This window comes from Melanotaenia boesemani, chromosome 17, assembly GCF_017639745.1.
Source record: "Melanotaenia boesemani isolate fMelBoe1 chromosome 17, fMelBoe1.pri, whole genome shotgun sequence".
NCBI lineage: Eukaryota > Metazoa > Chordata > Actinopteri > Atheriniformes > Melanotaeniidae > Melanotaenia > Melanotaenia boesemani.
The window spans coordinates 31005419-31032938 of record NC_055698.1 but is presented as its reverse complement, the minus strand read 5'-3'; the positions used below and the strand labels follow the sequence as shown (position 1 = coordinate 31032938).

Sequence of the window (27520 nt, the reverse complement as noted above, 5' to 3'; positions counted from 1 at the left end):
TTGGCTGGAAATTGAGTTCCTTTTTAATATGTCTTTCAGCAAAAAAGTACAGCTAAAGAAAAAAGATGTAATTTTCTTTTATGAGAATTGTGAGATCGAAAGCGAGAGAATCTTTATGTTGAATATTTTTATCTTATTTGGTAAATTTTTCATACATAAATGCAAGTGGTCCAAGAAAAAACCAAGGATACAGGAATTTAAAATTGAAATGGTTCTTTATTTTAAATCCTTGCAAGGTTTAAAAAACAAAAAGGCTATAAAAACCCTAGACATATATAAAGCCTTGAAGTTGTCCTTATAACTTTGTGATTTTTTTGTCATGTACCCCTCTGTCTGTCTGTATGTATGTTACTTTTTTTTTTTTTTTTTTTTTTGTATCCTTTTTTGTATTTTTTTTTTTTTTTTTTTACTGTTTGTTGCTTACTGTATGATTGAATTTGTACAATAAAGATGGCTTAAAAAAAAAAAAAAAAAAAAAAAAAAAAAAAAAAAAAAAAAAAAAAAAAAAAAAAAAAGAAAGATAGGCTCTTTTGTGCCCAGCCACTGGTCGCCATTTTGAGGATCGTCTAAAAATCCGTGAGAGGTAACTTTAACTGTTACGCAGCAAACCTTTACGGTTTTTGTCTTTTATTTAAAAATTTCGTCAGTTCAAGGATCAATGTCTCGATTAAACAATCGCGGCGGCTTTGGAATGAATAACTTCCAACCGCGCCGAGGCGGCGGGCCCGGCGGCCCTATGCGTGGTGGGTTAATGCCAAACCCGCATTTCAGAAACCACCCGTTCCAGAATCCGAACCAAAACCGGAGGCCCCCCAATAACAACGCCAACAAACCGCAAAATCAGGGACAACAGAACACTCCACAGAAGCCACAACAAAACCAGCCCATCATTCCTCCACCGAGTCCCGGCCCGGCCTTGACTATGAAAGGCCCGATGCAGCAGGAGCAACAGAAACCGACACAACAGGAGCAGCAGAAACCAACACAGCAGGAGCAGCAGAAACCCAACACTCCTGCGTCTCAACCGAAGATCCAGTCACCGCCTCCGAAACCTAACGTGACCACCACTCAGCCTAATCAGGCGAACCAGGGCCAGCAGATCAAGTCACCGATTGGAAACGCAAACGGACAACAGCAGAAGCAGCCTCCCCAGCTGTCCCCGAAGCCCGATCCTCAGCAGTCCCCGAAGCCCGGTCCCCAACAGTCCCCGAGGCCCGGTCCCCAGCAAGGTCCAAAATCTGGACCACAACAGAGCCCAAAGCCAGGTGCTCAACAGAGTCAAAAGTCGGGTGTTCAACAAGGCCAGAAACCTGGATATCAGCACAGGCCTGGTCCTCATCAAGGCCAGAGAGGAGGACCTCCACAAGGCCAAAGAGGCGCCCATCAACACCACCAGAAGGCAGAGCCACCGAGGAAACAAGAATCGAGGGGAGAGCCCACAAATAGTGATGCAACTGAGTCAGACGGAGGCCAAAATAAGGTCAGTTTAACGTTTTAACCGTTAAATGACGTTGACGGTCGCCGTTAGCTTAAACTAGCAAATCGGTTATGAGCAGGAGTACGCTAGATGTGGAGAACTGCCCAGCCCAGGCGGGTGGAGTTGATTTATATGACCTAAATTTATATGGTGTTTTTTTGCTGCTCCTCCCGGCCTCAGAAGTGGTGAACAAATTACCAATCCTCGTTTGCTTCGGCAGCCATCTTGTTTTTATTGAATAGGATATATTTTATATTTACTGTTTGTTCCGTCTTAACAATATACTCCATAATTTAATGTCCCATGTCCTGTAAAATTTAGACCCCATTACCAACATTTTACAAAAAAAAACAAACAAAAAAAAAAACACGCACACAAAGGAAATATAAATTATTGTAAATATTAGACTATTTTTAATAAGTTTTTTATTAATCTTTTTATGTTTTACACACGTGTGTATATATGTATGTGTGTGTATGTATATATCAGAAATACTTTATTAATCCCTTTGGAAATTCCTCTGGGAAATTTGTGATTGATATATATATATATTAGTACTAGTATTTTTAGATTTTACTATTTCTGACCCCTTGTTGTTCCTGCTTCCTTTGCACTGTAATTTTCCTGTTAGAGACAAGGAAAGGGATCTTATCTTTATTTTTCACCAACAGGAGTTTAAGGCAGCTCTGTCCATGCTGTTGAAACCCGGCGAGAAGTCTTACACACAGAGATGCCGTCTGTTTGTTGGTAATCTGCCCAATGACATCTCTGAGGATGATTTCAGGAAGATGTTTTCAAAATATGGTGAGCCCTCTGAAGTCTTCATCAACAAAGGCAAAGGCTTTGGTTTCATTCGACTGGTAAGATGTGGCACACTTCAGTACTTAATCACCTACGTTCAGTTTACCCCAACTAAGTAATATCAACAAATTCAACATTCTGATTGTATATTCGTATCTCATCTGTTTCAGGAGTCCCGAGCATTGGCTGAGATAGCAAAAACAGAGCTGGATGACACTCCGATGAGAGGCAGACCCTTGCGTGTGCGCTTTGCTACACATTCTGCTGCTCTGTCTGTGAAGAATCTGTCTCCATTTGTTTCCAACGAGCTTTTAGAAGAGGCTTTCTCCCAGTTTGGAATGGTTGAGAGGGCCATCGTTGTTGTAGATGATCGTGGTCGCTCCACAGGGAGAGGCATTGTTGAGTTTGCTTCCAGATCAGCTGCCAAAAAGGCATTGGATCGTTGCAACGAGGGTGTTTTCCTTCTCACCACGTAAGTCACAGTGTTGTTAAGGATTAAGATTGCTAAAGTAATAGTTCCTGATAACTTTAACACCTCCCCCCAACCCCTTTTCAGGACACCCCGTCCTGTTATTGTTGAGCCTCTGGACCAGTGTGATAGTGAGGATGGTCTTCCAGAGAAACTGGCACAGAAAAACCCCAGATACCAAGCGTAAGTATATGTTTTCTATTAATTTTCTTGGTTAGTATGCTCTATGTCTTACCTTGAAAAAGTATAATAAGGTGAGTGAGCCTATGGCTTGGCGAAGGTCTGCCATTTCTGACTGCTTCCAGTCAACTTTAATCTCACAGATGGAAAGTGCAAATCAGTCAGCAGTGCATCTATGACAATGATAGAACAATGAGCTGTAGTATTTCCAACACCTCGTGCATGTGATGCCGATGCTTATTATCTTGACGTGCCATGTGTTTTTTATTTCTGCAGAGAGCGTGAGCAACCACCTCGTTTTGCTCGTCCTGGCACATTTGAGTTTGAATACTCAAAACGCTGGAAGTCTCTTGATGAGATGGAGAAGCAGCAGAGGCAGCAGGTGGAGAAGAACATGCTCGAGGCTCGAGAGAAGCTGGAGAGTGAGATGGACGATGCTTACCACGAGCACCAGGCTAATCTGCTACGACAGGGTTAGTTTCAGCCTTTTTGCCTTTGCCTTTTTTTAAATATAACATGTTATTTATGGAGTGTCTTGATCAATTTCCACAATTACAAATTTTATTTTATGTTTCTGTGCAGAACTGCTGAGGCGACAGGAGGAACTGCGGCGTATGGAAGAGCTGCACAGCCAAGAGATGCAGAAGCGAAAGGAAATGCAACTCAGGTAATTTAGTTATTTACAATTAACCTAAAGTTGGGATTTGTTTTTAATCAAACATCTTAATCTTTAATCTGAATTAATTTCTGTTAATTTCATAACAATATTTGCCCCAAAAAGCAAAAATTGTTTTATTTAAATGTATTCTAGTGGACGACTAAATCAATTAATAGACACAGACATTAATTTTACAATATTAATATTATTATTGTGGCGGCGTCTTTCTGGCTTTCTTCTGCAAATTCCTTACGGTTTTTAAAAGCATTTGCCAGCGTTTGTTATTGCTGCGGTTTGTTGTGCCTTTCCTTTAAAATGGACATATGCTTTTAAATCCTTCCCTTTCACATGTAAATCATTAATTTATGGTCTGTATAAAGTAGAACCGCAATGCTTTGGTCTGAATTCCTGGTTATTGTAGCTCCACACATCCCTTGTTAACCCCGTTCTGAGGCAGGTCTTTAGAGTGACTCCAGGGCTTAAAGTATTCTGGCACCGTGCCGGATCTCCTGCTTTTCACTATGATTCAGGATAGCGTGAACGTTATCTCCGAGTGGTCTTGAATGCAGCATCCAAGCCGATGGTTGTTTCACCGAAATCAGGGAAAAAAAGGAGAGTAAATTAATGAAGCCAGGGAAAGACGTCCTAATTGACAACAGCCTTAGAACCAAATGGTGCTGGGCATGGATAGAAGAAGGGGTGGAGACGACAAGCTTTTTCGGAGCTGGTGCCAGAAACTAAGAGAGCCAGGTAGGCCTACTTGTTACTGTGTTGTGCTCGAAGAAGCTAGTGTATGCAACTAGTGGCAAAAAAGTTCTATGACGCCACGAAGGAGACCCCGGCAGCAGTTCGCGCTGTCCAACATACAAGTCGTTTGCTGGAAACAACAGCCCCAGCTGACGTAGCAGCCCCGGTGACTGATCCATGTTAAAAAGGAGACGAGTCAAAGCCCAACCAAAAAAGAAAGAAGAAATAGAACAGGAAAAAAAATGTGTTAATGAGCTGTGGTGATTGCACTGGAGGCTTCAGTTCCTGAAGTAAACTGTATTTATTTTCTATCCATTTCTTATACAGTTTAATCAGGTCTTGGAGCACTTTAACCTTTTTGTTGTTGTTGTTGTTGTTAATTGAACTGACTTGTAGTTTAGTGTATTAAATTGCATTTGTTTATTTTGTATTTGCTATAACCTAATTTGATATTGTTTTGAACAAAAACGATTAAAATTACCAATGTTATCTAAAGTTCACTGTTGCTCTGTAACTTTTTTTTTTTTTGTATAAATTGCCCTTTACTAAATTAAATGATTGCTAAATGAATAATTTAAATTAATTAGCCTGACTGAGTTTCACATGTCCTTATGACATTATTTCCTTTACTTTCTAAGATTCACATTTAAACTGTAAGTCATCTTATGCCCTGCCAAGCACAATGCCAAAAGTTGTTTGCCTATAGTGTGTATGCATGCACCTCCGCTCACCAGAAAAAAGTTCAGGCTCAGGATTTTTTTTTTTACTCTAAGCCCTGTGGCTCGTTTTGGTCTCTTTAAATAAGAATGAGGCATTTTAAGCCCCGCCTCCCTCCAGGTCGCAGAGAGTTCCACTCCACCCCATTCGGCCATATTTGTAGTTTGAGAGCAGCGATAGGATTATCTACCAGCAGAGAAACCTTTTATTGGCAAGTTTACTAGAGATGTCAACAACGGAAAACATGTCCGTCCGGCCTTACATGTTCGAGTCCTCCTCTCTTCCTTTCTGTTTGTCCCTCACTGATAAGTTCCCCAAACACTTCCATGTATTTTTCATCATCCCATGCCGTCTCTACCAGCTGTTGTCCTCCCACCCCAACATACTTTTTCCACACTACCACAGTATGAATAAGATAAACAAGGCCTTGACATTGTTAAGGAGTTAGTTAATGCCAAGCTTCAAGAAAGTCACTGAATGCATTTGGATCACGTGTTCCACTACACAAAACGGCAAAAAACAAAGCCAAATCATTTTATTCAAAGCACACACTACAGTTATATCATTGTGTAGGAAGCTAAAAGTTAGCACACAGTACAGTTTATCACAACAAAAAAACAAAAAGGACTTTCCCCACTGATGTCGGTACATTTCTGTGAAAAATCAAATCCCACCAGGCACTTCAAAGAGGCTCTGATGCCTGGCGGCGATGTAAGGAATTACACAACACATTTTGACTTGTCTAATGGTAACTTCGACATAACTAAACATGAGCTACAGAATTGCTTCAAGGAAAACAAAAGAAAAAAAATAGCAAATTCACAAAATTGGATACCCGGAAGTCCATGAACTTATTTAGCAGACCTACAGCAAATATTGTGACGTAATAGATAAGAAAACGTAATAGAAAATAGGGAACTCAACAGACTGAAAAATATGACCCAAAAAGAATATAAAGATACACACACAGTATCAGAAGAGAACGTATTTAAATTTTCTGCATTGATAAACACTAACGGTGCACAAAAACATATTTAAAGGCTAAAAAAAGTGGATATTTCATGATATATCCCCTTTAAGGCAACAAACTCCTCATGCTCTTTTATGCGATGACAACCCAAATCTTTTATAAAGTCGCTGGTGTTAAATTTGGTAGCATTCATGTCCCCTCTGGAAACTTTTGTCCTGCATATTAGGCACATCGTTGTTTTGCTAGCTGGATGTTCTAATGAGTAATGACGCCAAATTACTAACATACCGCTAATGCTAAATGTTAGCACAACAGCAGCAGACGTGCAGCTCCGCCTACCAACTCAAAACAATAGTCACGATAGACTAAGTAACTTCCTGTGTGTGTTTTGTTGGGCAGGAAACAAGGAATTAGGATTCCATTTCTGTGGTATCGGATGGTGTTGGGACAGAAATACTCGCTGATACTGATAACCTTACTTTTGGCAGGATGTCCGATGCTAGTATCGGCCCAACTCTAATCAGGATTACTTGCCGCATTTCATGTGATTAATCAAGATTAAAATATTAAATTGTTGCCCACCACTAATTATAATTTGAGAGGGCAGATATTGAGTTTTCAGCCTGTTTTGTTTCTGTTCAGACAAGAGGAAGAACGTCGCAGACGTGAAGAGGAGATGCTTCGGAAGAGGGAGATGGAGGAGCAGATGCGTCGTCAGCGCGAGGAGAACTACAGGATGGGCAATTTTATGGATGTGAGTGACTTGAAATTTCTGGCTCTAAAGACTTGAAGATAAATGAGGTGCTTAATCATTGTTTCCGTGATTTAATTTAACACCTGTTTGTGTTTTTTATTACAGAGAGACAGGGACATAAGAATGCATTCCAGTGGAGCCATGGGCATGGGTGGTAAGTTGAATTTATTTGTTTAATGTAGGTTAATAAGATGCAGAAAACTTGTGAAACTGTGTCCTGTTGTATATTTAACTCCTGTTGCTAAAATTGAGATGTCAGCGCCATGTTACAACTAGGGATGTTCCAATGCCATTTTTATTCTGTCCGATAACAATTACGATACCTGGGATTTAGGTATCCGCCGATACAGAGTACGGGTCGGATAGCAGTGTTATTTTATTAAGAGGTCTATAAATTCTATTTCATTCTTCAGTTGTTAACACGGTATTTTTGACAGCCTTAATATTTATATAGTTCATGTTTTATTAGGGCGTGAAATCCACGGTGCGCACAGAAATGTTTTAATTATTGACTAAATAAACTCAGATCAAAGAATTTCTATTAAAAACTATCTTGAAATTGGACGTACAGTGAAGTTTTCCACAAAGGACGGGGACAGTTAATCCAGGACAATAAATTCTAAAACGTCTAGTATTGTGGTGCCTTTCTGGCTTTCTTATGCAAATCCCTCACGGTTTTTAAAAGCATTTTCCAACGTTTGGTATTGCTGCTTTTTTTTTTTTCTTTTTTGCACCTTCCCTTTAAGATAACAAACTTCTCGTGCTCTTTTATGCGATGACAACCCAAATGCTTTATAAAGTCGCTGGTAGTAGATTTAGCAGCATTTATTTCACCACTGGAAACTTTTGTCTTGCATATTAGGCACATCGCTGTTTTGCTAGCTGGATTTTCTAATGAGTAATGACGCCAAATTACTATCATACCGCTAATGCTAAATGTTAGCACAACAGCAACAGACGTTCAGCTCCGCCTACCAACTCGAGTATTTCCGATGCTATTATAGGTATCGGCCCAACCCTAATTACAACCTGTAAAATAAAAACGGTTTACTGAACATTTCTGTGTTCAGTGTGAAAAATAACAGTTAAATTTTTTGTCTTTAACTCGTTGTGTTGTTTCCGTTAGACATGTCCTTTGGTGCCTCCAGCCAGAAGTTCCCAATGCCTGGACTCAACTTTGAAGCTCAGCAGGGAATGGGAGCATCTTCAGGAGGATTGATGGGCAACGAAATGGTAACGTATCCCACTTTGGGAAGATTAATAGTTAATGTTTGTTTGGCTTTTCTTTTTTATGGAGATTCTCCAAGGTGATTGTAAACATATAAGCTAGCTGGCCACGCAGAGCAGGAGGATGCGAGTGGTTTACGTCCACAGCTGTCGTTGGAAGTCTTGCTGGTTGTTGAATGAGTCAGATCTGCCGTTTGCCTGACAATGTTTTTTTTTTGTTTGTTTTTTTTTTCCTTTTCTTGCCCCAATAGTGAGCCTTGCCCCTTCAGTTACTTTCTACTCAGTCTTACTAAGATCCAGCTACAAAACCGTCCATCTGCACTAAATCATCAGACTGCTGTCCAGTGTGTTTCTGAAAGATAAACTTCTGTTGCTCTGCTCACTCTTACCATGGCATCTGTGTAGTAGAGTGCTTTTGCAAGCCCTGTCTCTTGTGAGCTGGACAGGCATTTTTTTCTTGATGTACAGCAGAATGGCATATACCACAAATTTTCCCTCTTCAGTTTTTATTCACTTTTTAAGCTGGATTGTCTCCTTCACGCATCCTTTGTTTGAGCAGAAATTAAGTTTTAATGGAGCATACAAGCAGGCTACTTGTATTTTTTGGGTGGATTGAAGAATCATTGTACTTTGAGCACTTTTTAAAACCTGGAATAGGATGGTCTCTCATTGTCTGCACTTGCAAACTTTACCTTCTCATAATCTTTATTGTAACAGAGCATTAATGATGTTTTTAGTGCAGTATGACGGTATAAAGCATTACATTTGAATAAAATTCTCTAATACATCAGGATTAATTGATGGGGCGGGCGCAGCACTGTAAGTATTCTTGCTCAGGAGGATTTTAAATGAGTGCTGGAGTTGAAGATTTCGGTATGCAAGGTTTGTTTTTGATACAGCTGAAAGCTGTTCAATGTGTCAATCATTGAAAGACCTGAATATGAATTAAGTCTATTTCAGCTTTTCAGAGGTTTTGCACTACGCTTTTCCTTTAAACCTCAAAGTACCCTTTTAGATGCTCACATCAATTTTTAAAAACATTTTTATTATAAAATAAAAAGGTTAATAGAAATTATTAATTTCAAGAGCATTTGCAATGTTTTTGGCTATATTAAAGTTGATTGAAAAACATAAATATATTTTTTTTATTATGATTTTTTTGTGAAAGAACTTGGAGATGCACCGATTCTGTACCTGTTAATTTTAAACAAGTTTCAGGACATTTTCCACCATGTGCTCACTTCCACATTCACACTGACAAATGCATCAGCAGCACAGCCACACAAGCACATGTCGTCTTAAAATAATTTACAGTTTCCATTAAACCAAGACAAATGTTGTCATTAAGCATTGTTTGCTTTCACTAAAGACAACAGAGGTGGCAGTGACAACAGGTGTGTGTTAGTGGAGTGTGTTTTGTGGTTTAGGCTCCCTTGCTGCCTCAGCATCATACATACGAGGAACTCTGCAAGGTGTCTCAGTCCTACATGCTGACCCCTCAGCCAGTGTAAAGTAGATGATGAGCTACAGCTTGTCATCTCAACAAGCCATAACTGAACAGATGGCTTTGGTCATCAGAGCTGCGTTTTAACCAGAAATACGTTAAATACTATTAATAGGTTGCCCCAGTTTTGATCTTTTTTCACTGTGGTCTATTAAAAAGCAAATTAGTGGATTAAAAAAAAGAAAACCTGCCGCAGCATAGGGGTACTTCTAGTTCCCAGCATTGCAAATTTTACAGTATAGGGGTCCGGGGTAAGACCCTAGGCCAGGGGAGCCCAAGTCTAGTCCTTGAGAGCTACTATCCTGCAACGTTTAGAGAGAGATCCCTTCTCCAACACACCTGAATCAAATTGCTAAATTCCATCTTTCATGTCATTTAGCTCTGCAGAGGCCTGTAATGAGCCGTTCATTTGATTCAGGTGTGTTGGAGAAGGGACGCTTCTAAAAGTTGCAGGATGGTGGCTCTCAAGAACTGGACTTGGTACCTCTAGAGCAGGGGTGCCCAAGTCCCTTTTGGAAGTGTCTGTAATCAAAAAGCATTTGACTGAAATAAGCACTCAGGGACCATTTACAGAAGCTGGCTTCTTTTTTATGTTTCATAATGTGAGACATAATGTCAGTGCAGTTATTTAAACTTTATTGATGCAGAAATGCTTTGCTCAGTTACCTGAAGCACGTCAAGATTTGTTCGGTTATAATAGTAGTTGTATTTTTTGGGGGGGCGGGGGAAAAAATCATAATTGCTAGTTTCCAATAATTTGAATAATAAAAAAAAACAATCGGTGCATCTCTAAAATTGTGATCAGAATCCACTTCGGTCTATGCTTATCTCTGGTTCTTATTTTCAGTCCTGTTTTGTTAAACCAGATGTTTTCTTCTGGATTTCTGGCTTTTAAACAGACTTCTCTGTTATGGTTTTACAAAAGTTAAGTCAGCATTTAAAAAGTGTGATGATTTTTTACAAATCTGACTGTATTGTGTAATAACTACTCTGTCTTCTACACATGTCTGATAGTTCCAAACTCCATGTCTTTGTCACAGTTATTACTAGTCACATTTTTATTAGTACATTGACATTTTGTTTTGACAGCTGCCATGTCAGCCAGATTTTGGAAGCTACACAAGTCAGTTTAAATCACATGGGTCCTTATTCTATTATTTTACAGATTTTTAAGGAAATACGACACAGACCAAAAATTCAGGCCAACACAGATTAAACAAAACAGTTTAATAGTTTAATTTAACAGATGCATTAATATATTTATTTTGTAAATCCCTCCACATATGTTTGCTAATTTATCTGCCATACAAATGATTAGTAACAGATCTAGTCTGCATTCACTAATGCTAGTCCTGATGAACATCAAGAGCTGTAGGATAGTATTGGCATGCACTGGAGAACAGACCATAATAGGTAGGCACTGACTAACGAAAACATTACCCTCTCTTCCTTTTCCGTATGTAACCTGTGGCACCTGTGGACCTTCTAATGGAACGAACGGTTTCTTCGGATGTGTCTCCTGCTGGTTGTTTTTGTAAACCTGCTCACGTTATAACAATACATTTTTACACACCTTCATATGGACATGAACTGTGTGCTTGTGCACTGACCCATACCTTATTCCCTACCTTCCCATCTACCCCCTGCAGCGCAATGAGCGCTTCGCCCAGGGCGGTCCTAGGGGCATGGGGCCTGGTTCTGCTGGGTATGGCAGGGTCCGTGAGGAGTTTGATGGCCCGATTAAGAAAGCCCGTTTTTAAAATGCTGCTCTTTGATGCTTCAAGCAGCACCATTTGTATAGATTCTCCAAGACGAACATGTTGAGTCACATTTATATTTAAGTTTAAAATGTTGCAAGCATTTTAGTCAGGCATTTTGCTCATTTTATAATGAAGCCGATATTTTGATTTTTTTATTTTGTATTAACCTTAGTGTGGAAAGAGAGGTCACCCTGGTGTGATCTAGTTGTACTTTGTGACCATGTATCATTTTCCTTTCTAGATGTATAATGCTCTGTGCGTCGTCGTGAAGTGATAACTGTAACTCTTTGAACCTCCTATGGCTGTGTTTTGTGCCATGCATTTGGAGTTGAAGCATGTACAATAATAAAGACACACTGGTTCCATCAGGACAAACTTTTAACATTTATTCTTCCAGTTTAATCATGCATTTGGAAATTAAACCCCAACAATGGGTCATTGGCATTTGCTAAGTCTTTGAAGGTTCTGTGCATTATTTCTACAACCGCGTTACTTCTGCAGCTTTTAAACACAAACTGCAAATCACAACTTATAAGCCACCTGAAACAAATCTTTATTTTAATTTCTATCAAAATCAGAGCTCAGTTCATCTCTTTGTAGAAAGTAAAGACATTTGAATACCTGCTTTTTAAATATGTATAAACAGCTAAATTGCTGGAATTTCAGGCATCACGTGGTTCTTCAAGGCAGCAGACAGACCACACACAGAACTTTTAAAGACTGTGGTTTAGTTTCTGGTTGTTATACTTCCATTGATCTCCTTAGAAACACTGACCACACAACGATCACTGACACACAGTTAATAGTGTCCTAATTCAGGGATTATTGGCTATGTTTACATGCAGTTTAGTGTATGTAGTAAAGAAAACTTGTCAGACTGGTGAGCTGTTGGTTGCAGTTTTGGGGTGTTTGTAATTTGCTGTTTGTTTCTAGAAGGAAGAGAAAAAATTTAAAGGGAGACCAATTTGCATTGAAGACATCACTTTTGCCAAAGTAGACAGATTTTAGATGAAGATTTATGACCTTTGCTGTTATTGATTGTTCCTTTGCATACTAAAAAACTATATCCAAATCACTTTGCGAACCAACTTATTAGTGTGCGTAATATAAGTGTGTGTGGTAGAGCATTTCACACTCATCTGCTATCTTCTCTGATCAGATTGTATTTGTCAGAAACCACGCACACTGGCTTGTTGTCGTGGTTAGGTTAGGTAGCTATGTTCTCCCCCTTTCCTATTCCATCCTGTTTTATGATGATGTCAACCAGCGTTTGGATGTACAGCTTACCGTCTGGTACTCTTTCAGCCAAGTAGTCTCGCTAATAATTATTTGCATAGGCTATATTTGATATTTTGGACATTTATCTGTAACACCGGTTAAAGTTGAGCCGATACCGATACCAGCATCGGAAACATTTGCAAAGCCTGCCGAAAGTAAGGGTATCGTATCGGCAAGTATTTCTCTCCCAACACCATCCGATACCACAGAAACAGAATCATAATTCCTCGTTTCCTGCCCAACACAACCACACAGACAGGAAGTTACGCAGTCTTGCGTGACTGTTGTTTTGAGTTGGTAGGCTGAGAAGCAGCTGCACGTCTGTTTCGCTAACATTTAGCATTAGCAATAGCAAAAAGTTACCAGTCTAATGTTGATCAGGTCCATGTCACTATCACGTGAAGCTGAAGAATAGGATTCATAGACCTCTTAATAAAACAACACAAGTATCGGATCAGTACTCGGTATCGGCAGATACCTAAACCCCAGGTATTGGAATTGTTGGACGGAGAAAAATGGCATCAGAGCATCCCTAGCACCAGTACATCTTGACGTCTTTGTGTCCAGTTATTGATTTGTATTTCAAATGTTTTCATACTGTCCTGCATGTAAGCATAGCCACTATCAGCTTTGAACTTACTGTGAGTGGAAGATCAAGGTTGTGGGTCAGAGGATGAAGTGATTAAACAAAAAAAAAGAAACTGAGCTGGGGGTGGGTGAATAAAACCTCTCAGTAGGGCTGGGCCTAAAAATAAAATCTCTAATTTTTTTATAACTAAATCCGATTTCCAATTTTAATTTTTTTTCTTTTTTTTTCTTTTACAAAACATAAATAAACTTATTAAAAACATTTATTTGTTTATATAAATAAATGCCAGCAAAAATAAAGCATATAATGTCATAACTTTTCCACCATATAAACGACTTCATATCTTACATAAAAATGTGCGACACAATGCATCCGTGATCTCTTTCCATCTGGATCCTCATCATACAGGATCCACTGCAGAAATAATTCCCCTGATGAAGGTTGTCTCTAAACGAGGGTTTGTGGGTTAAGTTGACTTCTGCATCTCGTAGAGAGCAGCATTTCTCACTGCAGTTATACACACAGCTAAATCCCAGGCATGAGTAAAGGGTCACTTCACTGAAAATCTGTCAAACACCGTTCTGGTGTGGAGGGAGGGCTAAGTCTGCTGCTAACTATGGAAAAAAATCCAGTTTTTCATAAAAATAAATCTCCAGAAATGGAAAATTCGATTTATCGGATTTATTGATTAATCCCCCAGCCCTACCTCTCAGTTAGATTCTCATTAAATTTGTGGCAGTATTTTCAGTCAGTCCACCTACAGTGCATCTCCATCAGCACACTTCACTAGTTTTCAGTAATGCACCTTTAAGCTGGGAAAGAACTTGACTAGAAAGGAATCACTAAGTCTTAATTTTGGAAGTAGTCTGGATTTAGTTTAAAGACAAAAGAACAGATGCATACAATGTGTGATCTGTATTGTTGGTTGGTGATGAATTTGTTTCATCACCTCAATGTGGACTTGCCCCGGTGACTACGCAGAAAGCATGAAATGTGGACCGATGTGACCCGGTGCAGAAGTGTCAAACAGAAAAGCATCACTTCATCATTTGTGACTGCCACCACATGTGACGAGTGTAGAGATCCCAACAGCGTAATTCTGTTTGCCACGTCACCCAGCGCCAATCTGAGCAGACTTTTAATGTGACTGTATTCTGGCAGGTACAGAGCTGCTTCTGCATGTCTGAGATGGCCCTATTGGTTGTGATGTGATTATTAAGCCAAAATGTGTCTGTCTTTTCTAAGTTAAAAAAAAAAAAAAAAAACAGCTTTCTGGTTTGGGTTTTTTTTTTTTTTTACGTAGGAACTAATGGTTCATCTCTTTCAACTTGTCTAACTACTTTGAGGTCTTAATATTTTCAGCTATTCCTGTAATTATACATTTGATGATATAAAACCCATCTGATATATAATCACACATGCAGACTACTAATGAAACACTTTTATTGGACCTCAAATAAACATTAAACACAAACGTTTTTCTGTAAAGGGCTTAAGTTGCCTTGGTTTTTAGATTTTTTTGCACGTGGCTCTAATCACAACAGGATTTGTGATTAGTTTGTTTTGCACCTTTTTTTCTTTTTTATATAATTTTATGCATAAATGGACCACATGGTGCAAAACTGTTCCCTCAGAATCCGTCTGTAGTTGACGGTCTGTAGACCTGTATGTTTGGCTACAACTAGGAACGTCGCCATCATGGTGCTTGTTGTTTGAAGAGCATTTTAACAAGTGTTCCAACATGGAGGATGTTTTCATTTGGCTTCATACTGAAGATGAAGCTGGCCCACTAACCAGCATCTTTTACCTTTTTAGCTGCAAATATTATACCTGTGGCTGGATTAGGAAAGCCTACATGTTACTGAGAGAAAAATAAGCACTTAGCTGCATTTGTTAACGATAGTTTATACATAGAATTTGTTACCTCAAAAGAGAGAAATTTCTGGAAGAGTGTGAGGAGAAGTTGAAGAACTCGTGTGGAATTTCCTGCACTGTTAAGTTAGTTTTCTTCATGGATGTGACATTACAGGTAAACACAGTAAATGCCATGAAGAATGCCAGATATTTCACTTATATTTACACTTGTTTAGATATTGAACTTTCCTTCTTAATATCATCTAAATTGACTTTGATCCTCCCTCCTGCTCCGGACCAAAGGGAAAAAAAGAAGAAATTGTGAAAACTTCTAGTTTTCTAGATGCTGAACATCGGTATGAAATTGACCAGCTGTTTGTGATTTGTTTTTTAAGGACACAGTCTGAAAAAGTGAGTATATTAAACTTGAAATCTTTTTTTTTTTACATTTTACCTTTAGTGAAATATTGATGGATGATAATTTTAGTGAATACAAGATGTCTAAATAAATTTAATAAAGTTTTAAATTAAATTTAAATTTTTATGTTGAAGTCATGAGGAAGACCAGTTACTTGGGTTCCAACTGATTTTTGTTGGCTATTTGTTTTTTTTTTTTATTTTTTATGTTTTTTTTTTTGCCAACTCTGGAGTGCTGACCTTGTGCAGCTTTTCTTACCTGTAAACTGATGACAGCAATTCATCCTACGAAGCCACCAAACTACAACTTGTAAATTCACTCATGCAGTAACTGATAATAGTATAGTATGTTTTTTTTTTTTTCTTCTTCTTCTTGTGACCTAAATAGTTTAGTCTCCCCGTGAGTGATTTTCCTAATTTATGCATACGACACTCGAGCATGCTTGTACCTTTTACTGGTCGGGAAGCTAGCAGTTAATGGAAATATGCGGACGGTCCATCTTTACTGAGGAAATTAGAGTGATTCTGGACAGATTTTGTGCTTTTGACTGTTTAAATCATTAAGACAAGAAGGCACATGAACGGGCAATGTATTATTTTTGCTGGTATCTTGTGAAGAACCAGCAAACAGCCTAGATTTGTGCGATTGGCTGAGCCAAACTTCTTTGGCATTGCTGAGTTGCTCTCCGTTTGCTCGTGTCACTGAAGACGTGGACAGAGTCTAGAGAAAGCGGCCTGAATAGGAAGCAGCGTGACTCCATCGCTGTGAAAAATAGACTTAAGTCAGCGCTGCGTAACCAGTTCCTGGGCAATTTTGCTCGGGCGATCACACGAATCCAGGCTTTTCGCCGGTGTTTCTTCACGGGGAAACTAGCGAAAATGCATTCCCTGTTTGCATGCCTTCTTGCCTTTAAACAATTAAATATACAATAACTGTCCAGAATCGCTCTAGTACAGACAAACCCACTGCAGCTTAGCTTTCTGACCGGCAGAAGCAGTTACAAGCATGCACGAGTAAAGTATGCATGAATTATGGAAAGGCTCTATAGTGTGGACCCAGAACCACACGATGGGGAGAGACTTGGATTAATTTAGTCATACTAATGGATATAAACAGAGAGGGTTCCTCTCAAATGATATGTTTTTGTGTTGTGTATTATTTTTTTTCCTTAACAGGTGTGACCAGCTTTAAAGCTAATGGACTTTGGAGGAAGTTGTGACGATGTAGCGTGAACACAGGAATGCTTTAACTAAGGAATAAAAACTGGACTAGTAGAAGGGACCATAGTGAGAGTCGTACAGTGCACGGGAATAAACAAGGATGAATGGTAGCATTTGGACATGTGGAAATAAGACATTTATAGCTGTGATACTCATATGGCCCTTGTGCGTCCTTAGTGATTTTTTTTTCTCACCTGCCACACAGGTAAATCCTTTTTTTATTAGTATTATTTCATGGTAACATTGACAGTTTTTTCTTCTGGTTTAAGTACTCAACATTTCTGAAAGCGATAAGCAGCAAAATGATCCAAAGTTTAATAGACTGTGCAGTTATTGGTGTAACAGTTGAATAGTTATCCTGTCACCTACTGCAGTAATATAATATTATATACTCTTTTTGTTTTTTTACTGAGATTTTCTTAATAGAAGTCTGCAAAAATAAATTTGGTGTGGATCTACTGTCAGGCCAACCAGGGGCGGAGCTAGAGGGGTGGCCAGGGTGACAGGCTTGGCATTTGGCTGTACATTTCTAGAAGAGACTTTGTCCTGTGCAAGTACAACTACTGAAGTTAGCCTGAGGTTACGTAGCCGTGCTGGTGCCGGTTATATGACAGCACTAGAATCGTTTTAAGATGATGTTAGTAAACAATATAAGTTTTCAGAGCGTATTAAACATCATCTCAGCCTATCAGTATTTTCACATTGGAGCTGAAAATCAACTATCAACATGTTCAAAGAATACCTCAATATCCAGGTTACTTAGCGCTGGCTAAGCCAGAGCTACACAATGCAGTTTAAACAGGTGGTTAGCAAGGCTGCTAGTTGAGCTGAGAGTAAGCTACGTCATGTAGCCTGGAACCAGTCTGATTGTGTATAACAAGATATAACAATGGGGAAAAAGTTCTTTCTGACATTTTTGTGTAGAGAAATGACACGGATCAGACTCCAGTCCCAGTATCAGCAGCCCAACAGCTCCCAGCATGGAGCTAGCCACACAGGATCAGTCTACCACCACACCGTAAACCAGAACTGCTAGAGAGAGAAGGCCTTGAGTGAGAGGAACACATCATTTCCTTTCTTACGATATGGCTCCGTCTGATAGTCTTTTCTACTCTCTGGCCACCCCTTGTGTAAAAGTCTATTGTTGCCACTGAGGGCGATGGTGATTTTGATAGACTTCATTTATTGGTACAGAACATTATCTGCTACATCCACATATAGCAAAGCTGAATTTGCAGATCTTGTTCAGTATTTCCCAAAAGTTCTTCATGTAAATGGAACCAACTCCATGCTCTTCCTCTCATGAAGAGTTTTCTTTGGAAAGCAGTTGATCGATGCTTGGAAGCCCTAGAAGAAATGTTATCTTTGTTAATCAAGTTTGCTTTTTGACAATATTGTGGAGAAGAGACTACATGGCACCCAGGTATGTCTACAAGTAACAATCTGAAGCAAACATTTGCATTTTCTTTAGGTAACATTTATTTGTTTATCTGAAATTTATTCCATCATGCACGGTAGTCTTCTAGTTGCCTCAATGACTCGACCAAAGTGTGAATTTAAATCTTGTGATGTTATTTCTGTGTGTTAGTGTTGTATACTATTTGTTTTTCCTTGACAGGTTTGACCATCTTGTAAGATGTTGGACTATGAAAAGGAACCAAGACATTCGATCTGTAGCGATTTTGTTAGTAAGAAGCCATCACTGGAGGACCAAGTAGAGCCGTTTTTATTTATTTAGTCATCATTTTTACCATTACAAAGACTTTATAGCTTTGACTGTAGCGGAAGATTTGAAGACTGAAGTTGGAAGATGTCAATCTTTTGACCATCGTTCGTCTTGCACAGTTTTTGCACAACTATTATGAATTTAACACCCGACATCCCCAAATTGGACCAATTTTGATCCTTCTCTTTTAAAAAACAGCAAATGTTGGATTTTTTCCCCTTGCATAAATTTGTAAAATGGCCCTTGTTCACCTTTTCCTCGTCCATTATTTGTGTAACCTTGATATTTCAAACACTTTTCATTTCATTATGAAATTCAGCAGTTCAGTCTAGATGAACTAAAAAAGTGCTGCATTTAGTTTTAGAACTTTTTTTAGAACTTAAATCTCACTGCTTTGCCTTTATAATAAATGTCCTTTGGTATTGACCCATTGTCATAAAGGTGAAATTTAATTTTGTCATCACTGAGCAGCACTACCCCAGTAATTATCCTCAGTTTAAAACTATATTTTCAGCTCGCGTCTCATTTTGAAAGCCATCTGTCTTTTGATTGGCTGTCTTCTGGAAGCCTGCTGAGTCACAGCATGCAGTGCTTGTAAGTTAAAGTTCCTGTAGTCTCAGGCCTGAACCTTAACCTCATATGAGGTACTTTTACTGTACATGTTTGGGTCATTATTCAAAACTCTGGTAAGTCGATCTGAACATCCAGCACAAGGACATGGCTGGAAATATGCAAGTATAATAGGACCTTCTTTTAATACATATCATCTTTCAGCATTTGTTGTGATGACAGAATTCCCTTCCTGTACACATACTTTGGTTTTTACCTTCTTTACCTAGTAAAACATTGTGTACATCTAACAGACAAGTTCAAGACTTGACTTGTTGTCATTTGAATGAAAAAATATTCTTCTTTGTCAGACCGTAGAAACGACCACAAGGTAAACATGAAAGATTAAAGCAATCGCCACCCATGTAAAGTTAGCTTTCGGTATAAGATGAGCAGTGCCCTTTGCTGAGATGCTAGTGGTTTGGTTGCCGAGGATTTTTATGTGCAGATATCTCACCAACTTCAATGAAGCGTATTAACAGGGCAAGCCAAGTGGACCTTGTTTATACTGAACCAAATTATTTGGATAAGAAATCCCAAACACACATTAGAGATTTATTATACTGTAATGTAACCCTGGAAACATACCTGAGTTTTTTAATCTCTTTTGAAAATGTCCTGAACATCATGGACAACAGCTGGATCAGCACTTAGACACACCAGTACTCTAATAATTGATATATAACAGCATACATACATGATACTTACTTGATATGGATAAACTGGAGGCATCAGAGATGTAAGTTATCAAGATACAGCATTAGTCACTACTTCATGCTGGTTGAACTGGGGCTTTTAGGATGATGCTTGACATTTGCTGCCAGAAGTTTCTACCCACAAATTATGAACTTTGCATGTGCTGAAGTTTGATGGAGAATATGAATCCAACAATGGTCAGCTTTTGCAACAGAGTATATAAGTATATAAGTGAAAAATGAGGTAGGTAGGCGTAGGAGTGATCCTCAGCTCTCCATCAACCATGGCACAAAACTGGCCACTGAGCATCCACTGACCATGGTTGTTTTAACATTAATTCTCAGGCACACCTCATTTTGATCTGTGTGGTGGTGGATTTGACCAAACTTCCACAGTGTTTAATTCCAGTTGGTGTACTTTACTCTCAACAAACAAGGTACAAGATCATTAACCCCTTCAGTCTAAGTACAAAACTGGTTCTTACAACTTGTTGGTAGCTAGATGTGCAGCAGTGATGCATTTCATATTTGCTTTAAAAAAATATCTATCTCTTCTAATTATTCTTATTAATTTAAATAAGCAGATCAACCTCTGCAAATACATGCATCCATAGAGGATGTATTTCCACAACTTCCTACTAGTTAGTTGTCAGATTCACGGCTACATGGTTTAGTTGGCTTGTCCAAGGTGAAAGCACTGTCGCAGGCCTATTTGTATTGTTCCAGTTTTAGGGAGAGACTCTCCTTGCTGGCCTTAAATACCCACTGCATCTAAATATCCTGAACAGGAAGTAGATGAAAAGTCAACTACACTTCTATCATGCAGCGTGTCTTATTTGGCCATGTTCATTCATACGTTGAGTAAGAGATTTATCTGTCAGGTACATTTAGTGTCACTGTGGTAATGAGCCATGAAAAGTTTGAAAGTATGCAATCCACAGCTGGCTCGTTTTCAGGTGGCGTCTGTTAAGTTTACGTACAGCATTAAGGACTGCTTTTACACTCTGATCAGAGAATTCGATCAAATTAACAGTGACTAAGCTTTGAGGTGCATCAGCTTTATTTGTGTAGCATCAATTCACAACAAAGTCTCAAGTACTTTACAGACAATTTAAGCCAGCTGATTTTTGATCCAGTTAAAACTACGTTAGTCCAATTTATAACTGTTCATACAAACCAATTCCCGACAAATAGTGTATCTATGGTGTCTATAACTGCAGACACATTTTCGTGTGGCATTTAGTAATGGAAATGAAAATTTAAAACCTCATTTTATAACCCCTGTGCAGCTTTTAGTAACTTCTAGAGCGTGCCCACCTACAGCCATGCTGAGTCTTCAAAGATGTCAGTCAAAAATATTCCGATAGATGATCTTGTATTCAGTGTTGACATCTTTTGCCAATTTTACTGTAACGCTTAAGATGGAGGTACAATGAGAACTGTGAAGTTTGTATGTCATAATACCCCTGCAAGATAATCCCCCTGCCCCTCAATGTATTAGATCTTCCCTTGGCCTAAAAAACACTGCACTGGTACATCCAACCAACCCGAGGCAGGAGCTTCCATGCACCTTACGTTTGACGAGTGGATGGATGGTGTGCTGTCTGTATGGTGGAGTGTTTCTTAGAGTACATGAGGTGCGATAGCTGCTGTCAGCCAGCTTGTCAAAGACGGGCTGCTCCAGTCCACAGTAGACGCTCTTCTCTGCAGTTGGGTTACATTGACGATGAGTAGTTCTGCAGAAGTCAGTGGACAGTAAAGCCTGGACTTGTTTGCACTGCAGCCAGAGGTATGCTTACACAGATCAGCTGAACAAGTAAGGTAAGTGTCCCATCCATGTTTCTGATACAAGATGAAGCGTTGTCCTTAACTGAGCTCTTCTTTCTGTCCTCTGTCACTGCTCGGTGATGCATGCAGGGCTTCTGGCATCACACTAACAAAGAATGGCATCACAGTGCAGAATCTCTTCTTGATCTTCTCTGTGTGGGTGGACGTGCAGCCATGTGTAGTCCATGCAGTGTGAGTGTGTGTTTGTAGTACTTTGGCTTCTCTGTATGTATGCAACAAAATGACGCTGACCGAGGCAGACGTGGAAAAGAGTGCTGAAACTCCGTGTGGTCAAACACTCCTCACCTGATTTTTTTTTTTTTAACTCATATACTGGGAACACTTGGACAATGAGACATGTTTTCATTTGTTCAGTTTATGCTGATTTGTTTATTTTACTGTGATTAAGGATGAAAACAGGCAGGTTCTGTGTTTTCTGCTGTAGCGCTGTGAGAAGGTTTTGTATTCATGCCGTGGCCTTTTTCTAGCTGTATACAAACTGTGGGAATGAAGTATTTTGAAAGACCTAATAAGTAAACAGTCTTGTGACACTTTATACAGAGAAATAACCGTGGATAATCCTGCCAGACGATCCCATAAAGACTCTATTGAAGTGAACGTTTCTGCATCAGCCCAGCTGACAGATTTAGCTCAATCATCAAGTGTAGATGCATGGATACAGGATCACTACAGATCACCAGTAAGGGGTCACTGAATGATCATCTTTTGTGTTGAAGATAAACAGAACATTGACATTATTCTAGCAGGTTATTACGGGAGTAAAAATACGTCAAGCTACATTGATCACATGATCAGTGAGCTAATAACATCAATCCAAAAGCAAACATCGTCAAAAGTTGATGCAACAATCATTTCTCAGTTATTTTCACAGTGGCTGTATTTTGAGTTTACTGGTACGTTATTTTCAGTTTATTACTGATTAAGAAAAGATGGATTTTTAAATATCGTTTCATATCAATCGATGGATCCAAAATTAATTGCTAGCAATTAAATTGATATATTGTGATCAAACTAGTGATTTACATTCCTACAGGACATGTGTTTAACGTGGTAACCTGATTATTTTATTTTTTATTTTTTTTATAAGAAACTGTTTATGAGAAAATGCTAAAAGAAGTCGGGAAACAACAACTTGTACATCACAACAATAATAAAGTCTACATAAGTCACTGTATGTGCTATGAGGTTGAATAGAAATGCATTAAATCTACCACTGAACCCTGCAGACATCAAACATGTAATGATTCAGTTTGTTTCTGCAGACTTGTGTAACTACAGAACAGCAACCATCTGCACCACTTCCATCCTGGTCAGCTTACGGCTGTTCGTCATCCACCACTTTGAGCTCTTTACGTGCACACCAAAAATCTGATCATTATCTGGTTTCTGGAGTAGGGGTGTCAGGATTAGATTTTCTTGGTACGGTTATTGTCAAATAACCACGATTTTAAATCCCTTTCCCAGCACTATGTGTAAAATCATCTGAATGCTCCTTATATGTCTGACTTTTATTTATTTCTATCTTTTCATGCCAAAATAACTAATATAACAACAAAGTAAAGTAACTACAAAGTCTCATTCCAGCTAAATGGAAAAGGCTACAGGACCGCTACCTGGACGCAGGAGGCTTCTTAGTAAACCACGTTACCTGGAATTAAATGCTGTTTCTTCTACAGATTACTATTGTACACTGACGACTAAAAGCTATGGACCTCATGCTAAAACAAAAGACTTATTTAGTTTCTTATTCACCTCTATAACGCAACGACCAGTGAATGCATCACAATATGCTTGAAAACCAACCATACATAATTACAACATAACAAATGACATAACATTTCATTTCAGTGTAAGTTAGATAACCGTTAGCATAATTTTACCAAACTAGTTTTTATCTGTACATCCTAACTTTCAGTAAACGCGTCACATTTCACTGTGAGACCAACCCGAGTCATACATTATTACAAAACAGCAAATGACATCATACAATTATTCTAATGTTGCATTAGATAAACATTGGCACCATTTAACCAAACCGTTTTGTTTTTGTATCTGTGGGCCTAAAGGCAGAGGTCAGCAACTACATTTGGCCTGTGCCCAAATTTTTTTTTCTGACCCACTGACTGGCCGGCCAAAAATCTAGACAGAGACCTGCGTTCACATCACTCCTCAGTGTGTCTGTCAGGGACCAAGCAGTAAGGAATAGAGGAGGTTTTTGTTTAAAAACTGGGGCTTTTTATTGATCCCAACAAATTGAAACATTAACAAATCAAAAGTTCGACTAAACTAACTGATTAGAGGCCAGCTGACAATAACTAGACTCAAAATCATAACGAAGTAGAACAAACGAATGAATGAATGAACATAAAATAACTTCAGCTAAACCAAGAGACAAAAGAGTGGAAATAAAATGTCAACTGCATTTTGCACCAACCAAAACCTCAAAATAAATCCTCAAACACCCCTATGACACTGCAGCATGTTTTAAAGCCCACTGAAGCTGCCAGCAGCGTGTCAGAGTCCTCAGCCGTCGGCCACGCTGTTGCTGCACCAGGTGACTCAAAGAAAAGAAACAAGTATTAATGCAAGCAATTTAACCTACAGTGCCGTGGTGTTTTTAACATTGTAAGGTGTGAGAAAGTGGTTTAGTAAAGGAACCGTATGAAATAAAACGTGTAGTGTTCAGACTTATGGCTGCAATAAAATGAGATATTTGGTGGAGAGATGTGGATATATTACCATGTGGGGCTGGCCATCACACACTCCCCCTCTTCAGGACTCTCGTTGGCAAACGAGAGAGAGAGTCTGACGCGAGGTTCTCATTGTGGTTGAAAGTGAACGAAAAGGTTGCAGTGCCAGGTACCACCGGGTGATGCGCCTGTTTGAGTCCTTCATCCTTTCCAGCCACCGGAGGGACTAGTTTCCAGAGTAAATTCTCTTCCAAGCAGATAACAGAAGGAGTCCAGAGCCCACTTGATTGCCAACGCTTCTTTCTCTTCTGTAGAATTACGAACCTCGTGGGGAAACAGCTTCTGGCTGATGTACGCCTCTGGATGCTGTTCTCCATGTGGGCCCTGCAGGAGGACGGCTCCCAGACCCCTATCTAAAGCATCAGGCTCATCAAGTCTGAACTGTATAAAAGAGTTTGCTTATTTAGTGAGTGTTGGATGTCATGAAAAGCCGACACCACCTCCTCTGTACAGTGGATGTGATTGGGGGCGGGGCCGAGTCATGTCTGTTAATAGAGCTGCCCTGGCAGAGAACTGTGAAATAAAGTGATAAAAGCCGGCCATGCCCAGAAAAGATTCGAGCTGCTTTCTTGTTTGGAGCAGGGGACATGACTCTATGGCCTCGATCTTGTGGTCTTATGACACCGTTCCCAATGACATGGCCCAGGTGTTCAGTCTCAGCAGCAGCAAAGGTGCACTTGGACCATTGATGTCATTGCTAACACAACTTTAACAATGCAATGTAAATTAAAAGCATGACCAGTGCAGCGAAGTACCATGACGCATGTCAAACGGAGTTAAACTGGAACTGGAGACATGCTGAGACGTTTCTTATAAAGGAACCTGTGGTCAAGCTCTGCTGTGCCCTCCCCTGTAGTGTGGGGCTGTAGCCACTGCTGTAGTTACTGACAGCGGTAGGGACAGAATGGAGACAGAGCTCCATCTAGTGGACAAACTATGCAGCAACATTCTGCACAAATCCAAGACTTTAGTAATTAAGAAAATATCAGCATTTAATTGGCTAAACTCTGGTCGATTATGATTATTTTGAAAAGGAATATAATCGGAAAAGATGATCGATTGGTCGGACTCTAATAACATTAGAAACAATTGTTCCAGTCAGTTGTTCAATATCACAACCAGTCATGCTGAGTTTATCATACTAAAAGATAAATAAATAAATGGAGTAAAACCTGTGTTAAACAGAAAAGTATTTCTAATTTACTGTGACTTGCTCCAGAAAAAAACTTTGATTGAAATGAGGTTTGATGAAAGTTGGTTTTGTACAACTCTGTCGCTGCCTGTCAAACGTTCTCAACTATAAACTATGATTGCTGTGGTTCTGGAAAGGAACCGGACGGAAAGACGGGTTCTCATTCGGTAATAGTTTCACATCCAAGGATGGCTCTCACTTTCCTCTGTCAGATGTCAGTACATCTGTGTGTATTTTCCCTTTTTTGTGTTCAACATACAGTGACCGGCCATTTTGGAAATCATCTGGGAGTTGTGCTGCCGCTGTGAAGTGTCGGGGTTCTGCTGGGACTTTATGGTAGACGAGCCACTCAAGGCTGATGATGATTTTATTTGTCTGCACTGTGATCCATTTTCTAACTAAACTCAACACTGATTGGCCAAATCTGAATATCCTTCTCATCTGAGTGTGATGCCAGAATGACCTTGTCGGCCTGTAGTCTGAAATACTGCCAATAAAAACAGCCACATCCCTCTGTGAGGCTGTGGTGCAGCTCTGTGTACGTTAGCGCTGCAGTGAAATCCTGATGAGCTTCACATGTGGTACCAGAGTGGTCGTCTGCCTCGTTGAGGATCCCAACACATTTCAACGCTGTTGTCCCAGATCTGTGTCATCATCTCTGCAGTTTTTAAAACATGAATCCACTTCAGGAGATGTCTTCATAACACAGTTCATACAGCACATGTGGACCTCTCTTCACACTGACACACACACTAACAGATTTACAAGTAATGCATGTTCACATGTCATCATAACCTTATTTTCCTCTGAATATCCACAGTCTTGATCTACACACACAGCATACTTTCTCAACTCATTTTGGTTTAAGAGTGGCAACAAATGACAAGTGATGACTTATAGATGAATCTTCTTCAGACCAATCCGCTTCCAGGCTCTCATTGTTTGTCTCTCGCTGCAGGAGCTGCGACCAATCCAAGGAGGCTGAGAAACTTCTTCAAATGACAACGGTAAGACCGCCAACATGGTGGCCCGTAACAGGGATGTCACAGTTATCAGGAATCAGTTATTAGGTGTTTACAAATTTCACTGTCACATCAGCACTCTTTATAGGTCTTAAAACTTATTTCCAACTTTTGATAGAAAAAATAGTGTAATGACAAAGTAAAATAAACAAATGTAATGTTTCAACTAAATCCACAATGCACAAATGAATCTAACATATTAGCTCTGGATCTCTTAAAAAAAAAAAAAAAAATGTTGGAGGCTGCAGGACCCCTGCCTAGATTTGGGAGGCTTCTTGGGAGGTTGGGGGAAATGCAGGGTGCTTTGCAGCGTTTCTAGACAGCAGATCGAGCATCTCTCCCCTGCACATGCCTGACCATAAATAATCTAAAACATGGAAGTAATATTGCATGGTGTGTGTGTATAGAGCGCTGAGATCAGGGACAGTTGCATATCTGTGGTGGTTGGACAAAATAGTAAGGATGCGCCAAATTTGCAAAGATCATATCATGTATTCCTGGACGGACTGCTGGTTGCAGCACCCGGTCAAAAAAGGGTTAAACATAAATTCATGCAGAGTTCAGTCGAGTTTTTATTCATTCATCCTCCTACATGTACTGTCACACATGCAGCAAGAAGCCTTCAGTGTGATGTTTCACTTCCGTAGGAGTCTTTAAGTTCTGGTACTACAAATATATATATATATATGAACTTTTTAAGTTTAGACGTTTTTGTATTTCTCAGTTCTGTGTCTCAGTTGAGTAACAGCTTTATTTGTGTTTCAGCAGATAAAATGAAGCCTGAAGTCTGAGACGGTCCCAGATCTGAGAAGAGTCTGCGACGTCACTGAGGCCCGAACCACACGGAACGACATGGAAAATGTGTGTGTACCACCACAGAACATTTCTCAGTGAACAGCCTGAGTGTGACTACCTGTGTTAATGGGTGTGTTCTGCTGCAGGTGGTGGTGCAGTACCTGGACCTGTCCAGCAGAGGACAAGCAGCCTGCAGTCCTGGGGACAAACACACTGTTTGCTCATGTCCTGATGTTTAAAAATAAATCAGAAGAACCAGT

At 39.5% G+C, this 27520-nt stretch overlaps 1 protein-coding gene across 3 annotated transcripts; it reads left to right on the top strand.

The window, feature by feature from the left end:
- Window positions 1-524: 524 nt before the first annotated feature.
- sfpq (splicing factor proline/glutamine-rich) lies at window positions 525-27520 on the top strand. 3 transcript variants are annotated; one of them, XR_006013488.1, is made up of 12 exons: window positions 525-1480; window positions 2149-2337; window positions 2449-2750; window positions 2835-2930; window positions 3204-3400; window positions 3510-3594; window positions 6662-6773; window positions 6879-6927; window positions 7900-8006; window positions 26402-26450; window positions 27234-27326; window positions 27407-27520. XR_006013488.1 is itself a non-coding variant. In XM_042012145.1 (10 exons), the coding sequence occupies exons 1-10, from the start codon at window positions 659-661 to the stop codon at window positions 11262-11264; spliced, it is 2070 nt and encodes a 689-aa protein (XP_041868079.1). In that variant the 5' UTR covers window positions 525-658; the 3' UTR covers window positions 11265-11708. The 3 variants fall into 3 exon arrangements, 1 of the variants encoding a protein (XP_041868079.1); XR_006013487.1 differs by having other exon boundaries at window positions 27231-27326; XM_042012145.1 differs by lacking the exons at window positions 26402-26450; window positions 27234-27326; window positions 27407-27520 and adding an exon at window positions 11154-11708.

What these genes read in the sequence shown, in the direction of transcription:
- sfpq (XM_042012145.1), top strand. Translation starts at nt 659, where the DNA reads ATGTCTCGATTAAACAATCGCGGCGGCTTTGGAATGAATAACTTCCAA. An exon ending in AAAAACCCCAGATACCAAGC is followed by an intron (nt 2,931 to 3,203) that starts GTAAGTATATGT and finishes TTATTTCTGCAG; the next exon opens with AGAGCGTGAGCAACCACCTC. An exon ending in GGCTAATCTGCTACGACAGG is followed by an intron (nt 3,401 to 3,509) that starts GTTAGTTTCAGC and finishes GTTTCTGTGCAG; the next exon opens with AACTGCTGAGGCGACAGGAG.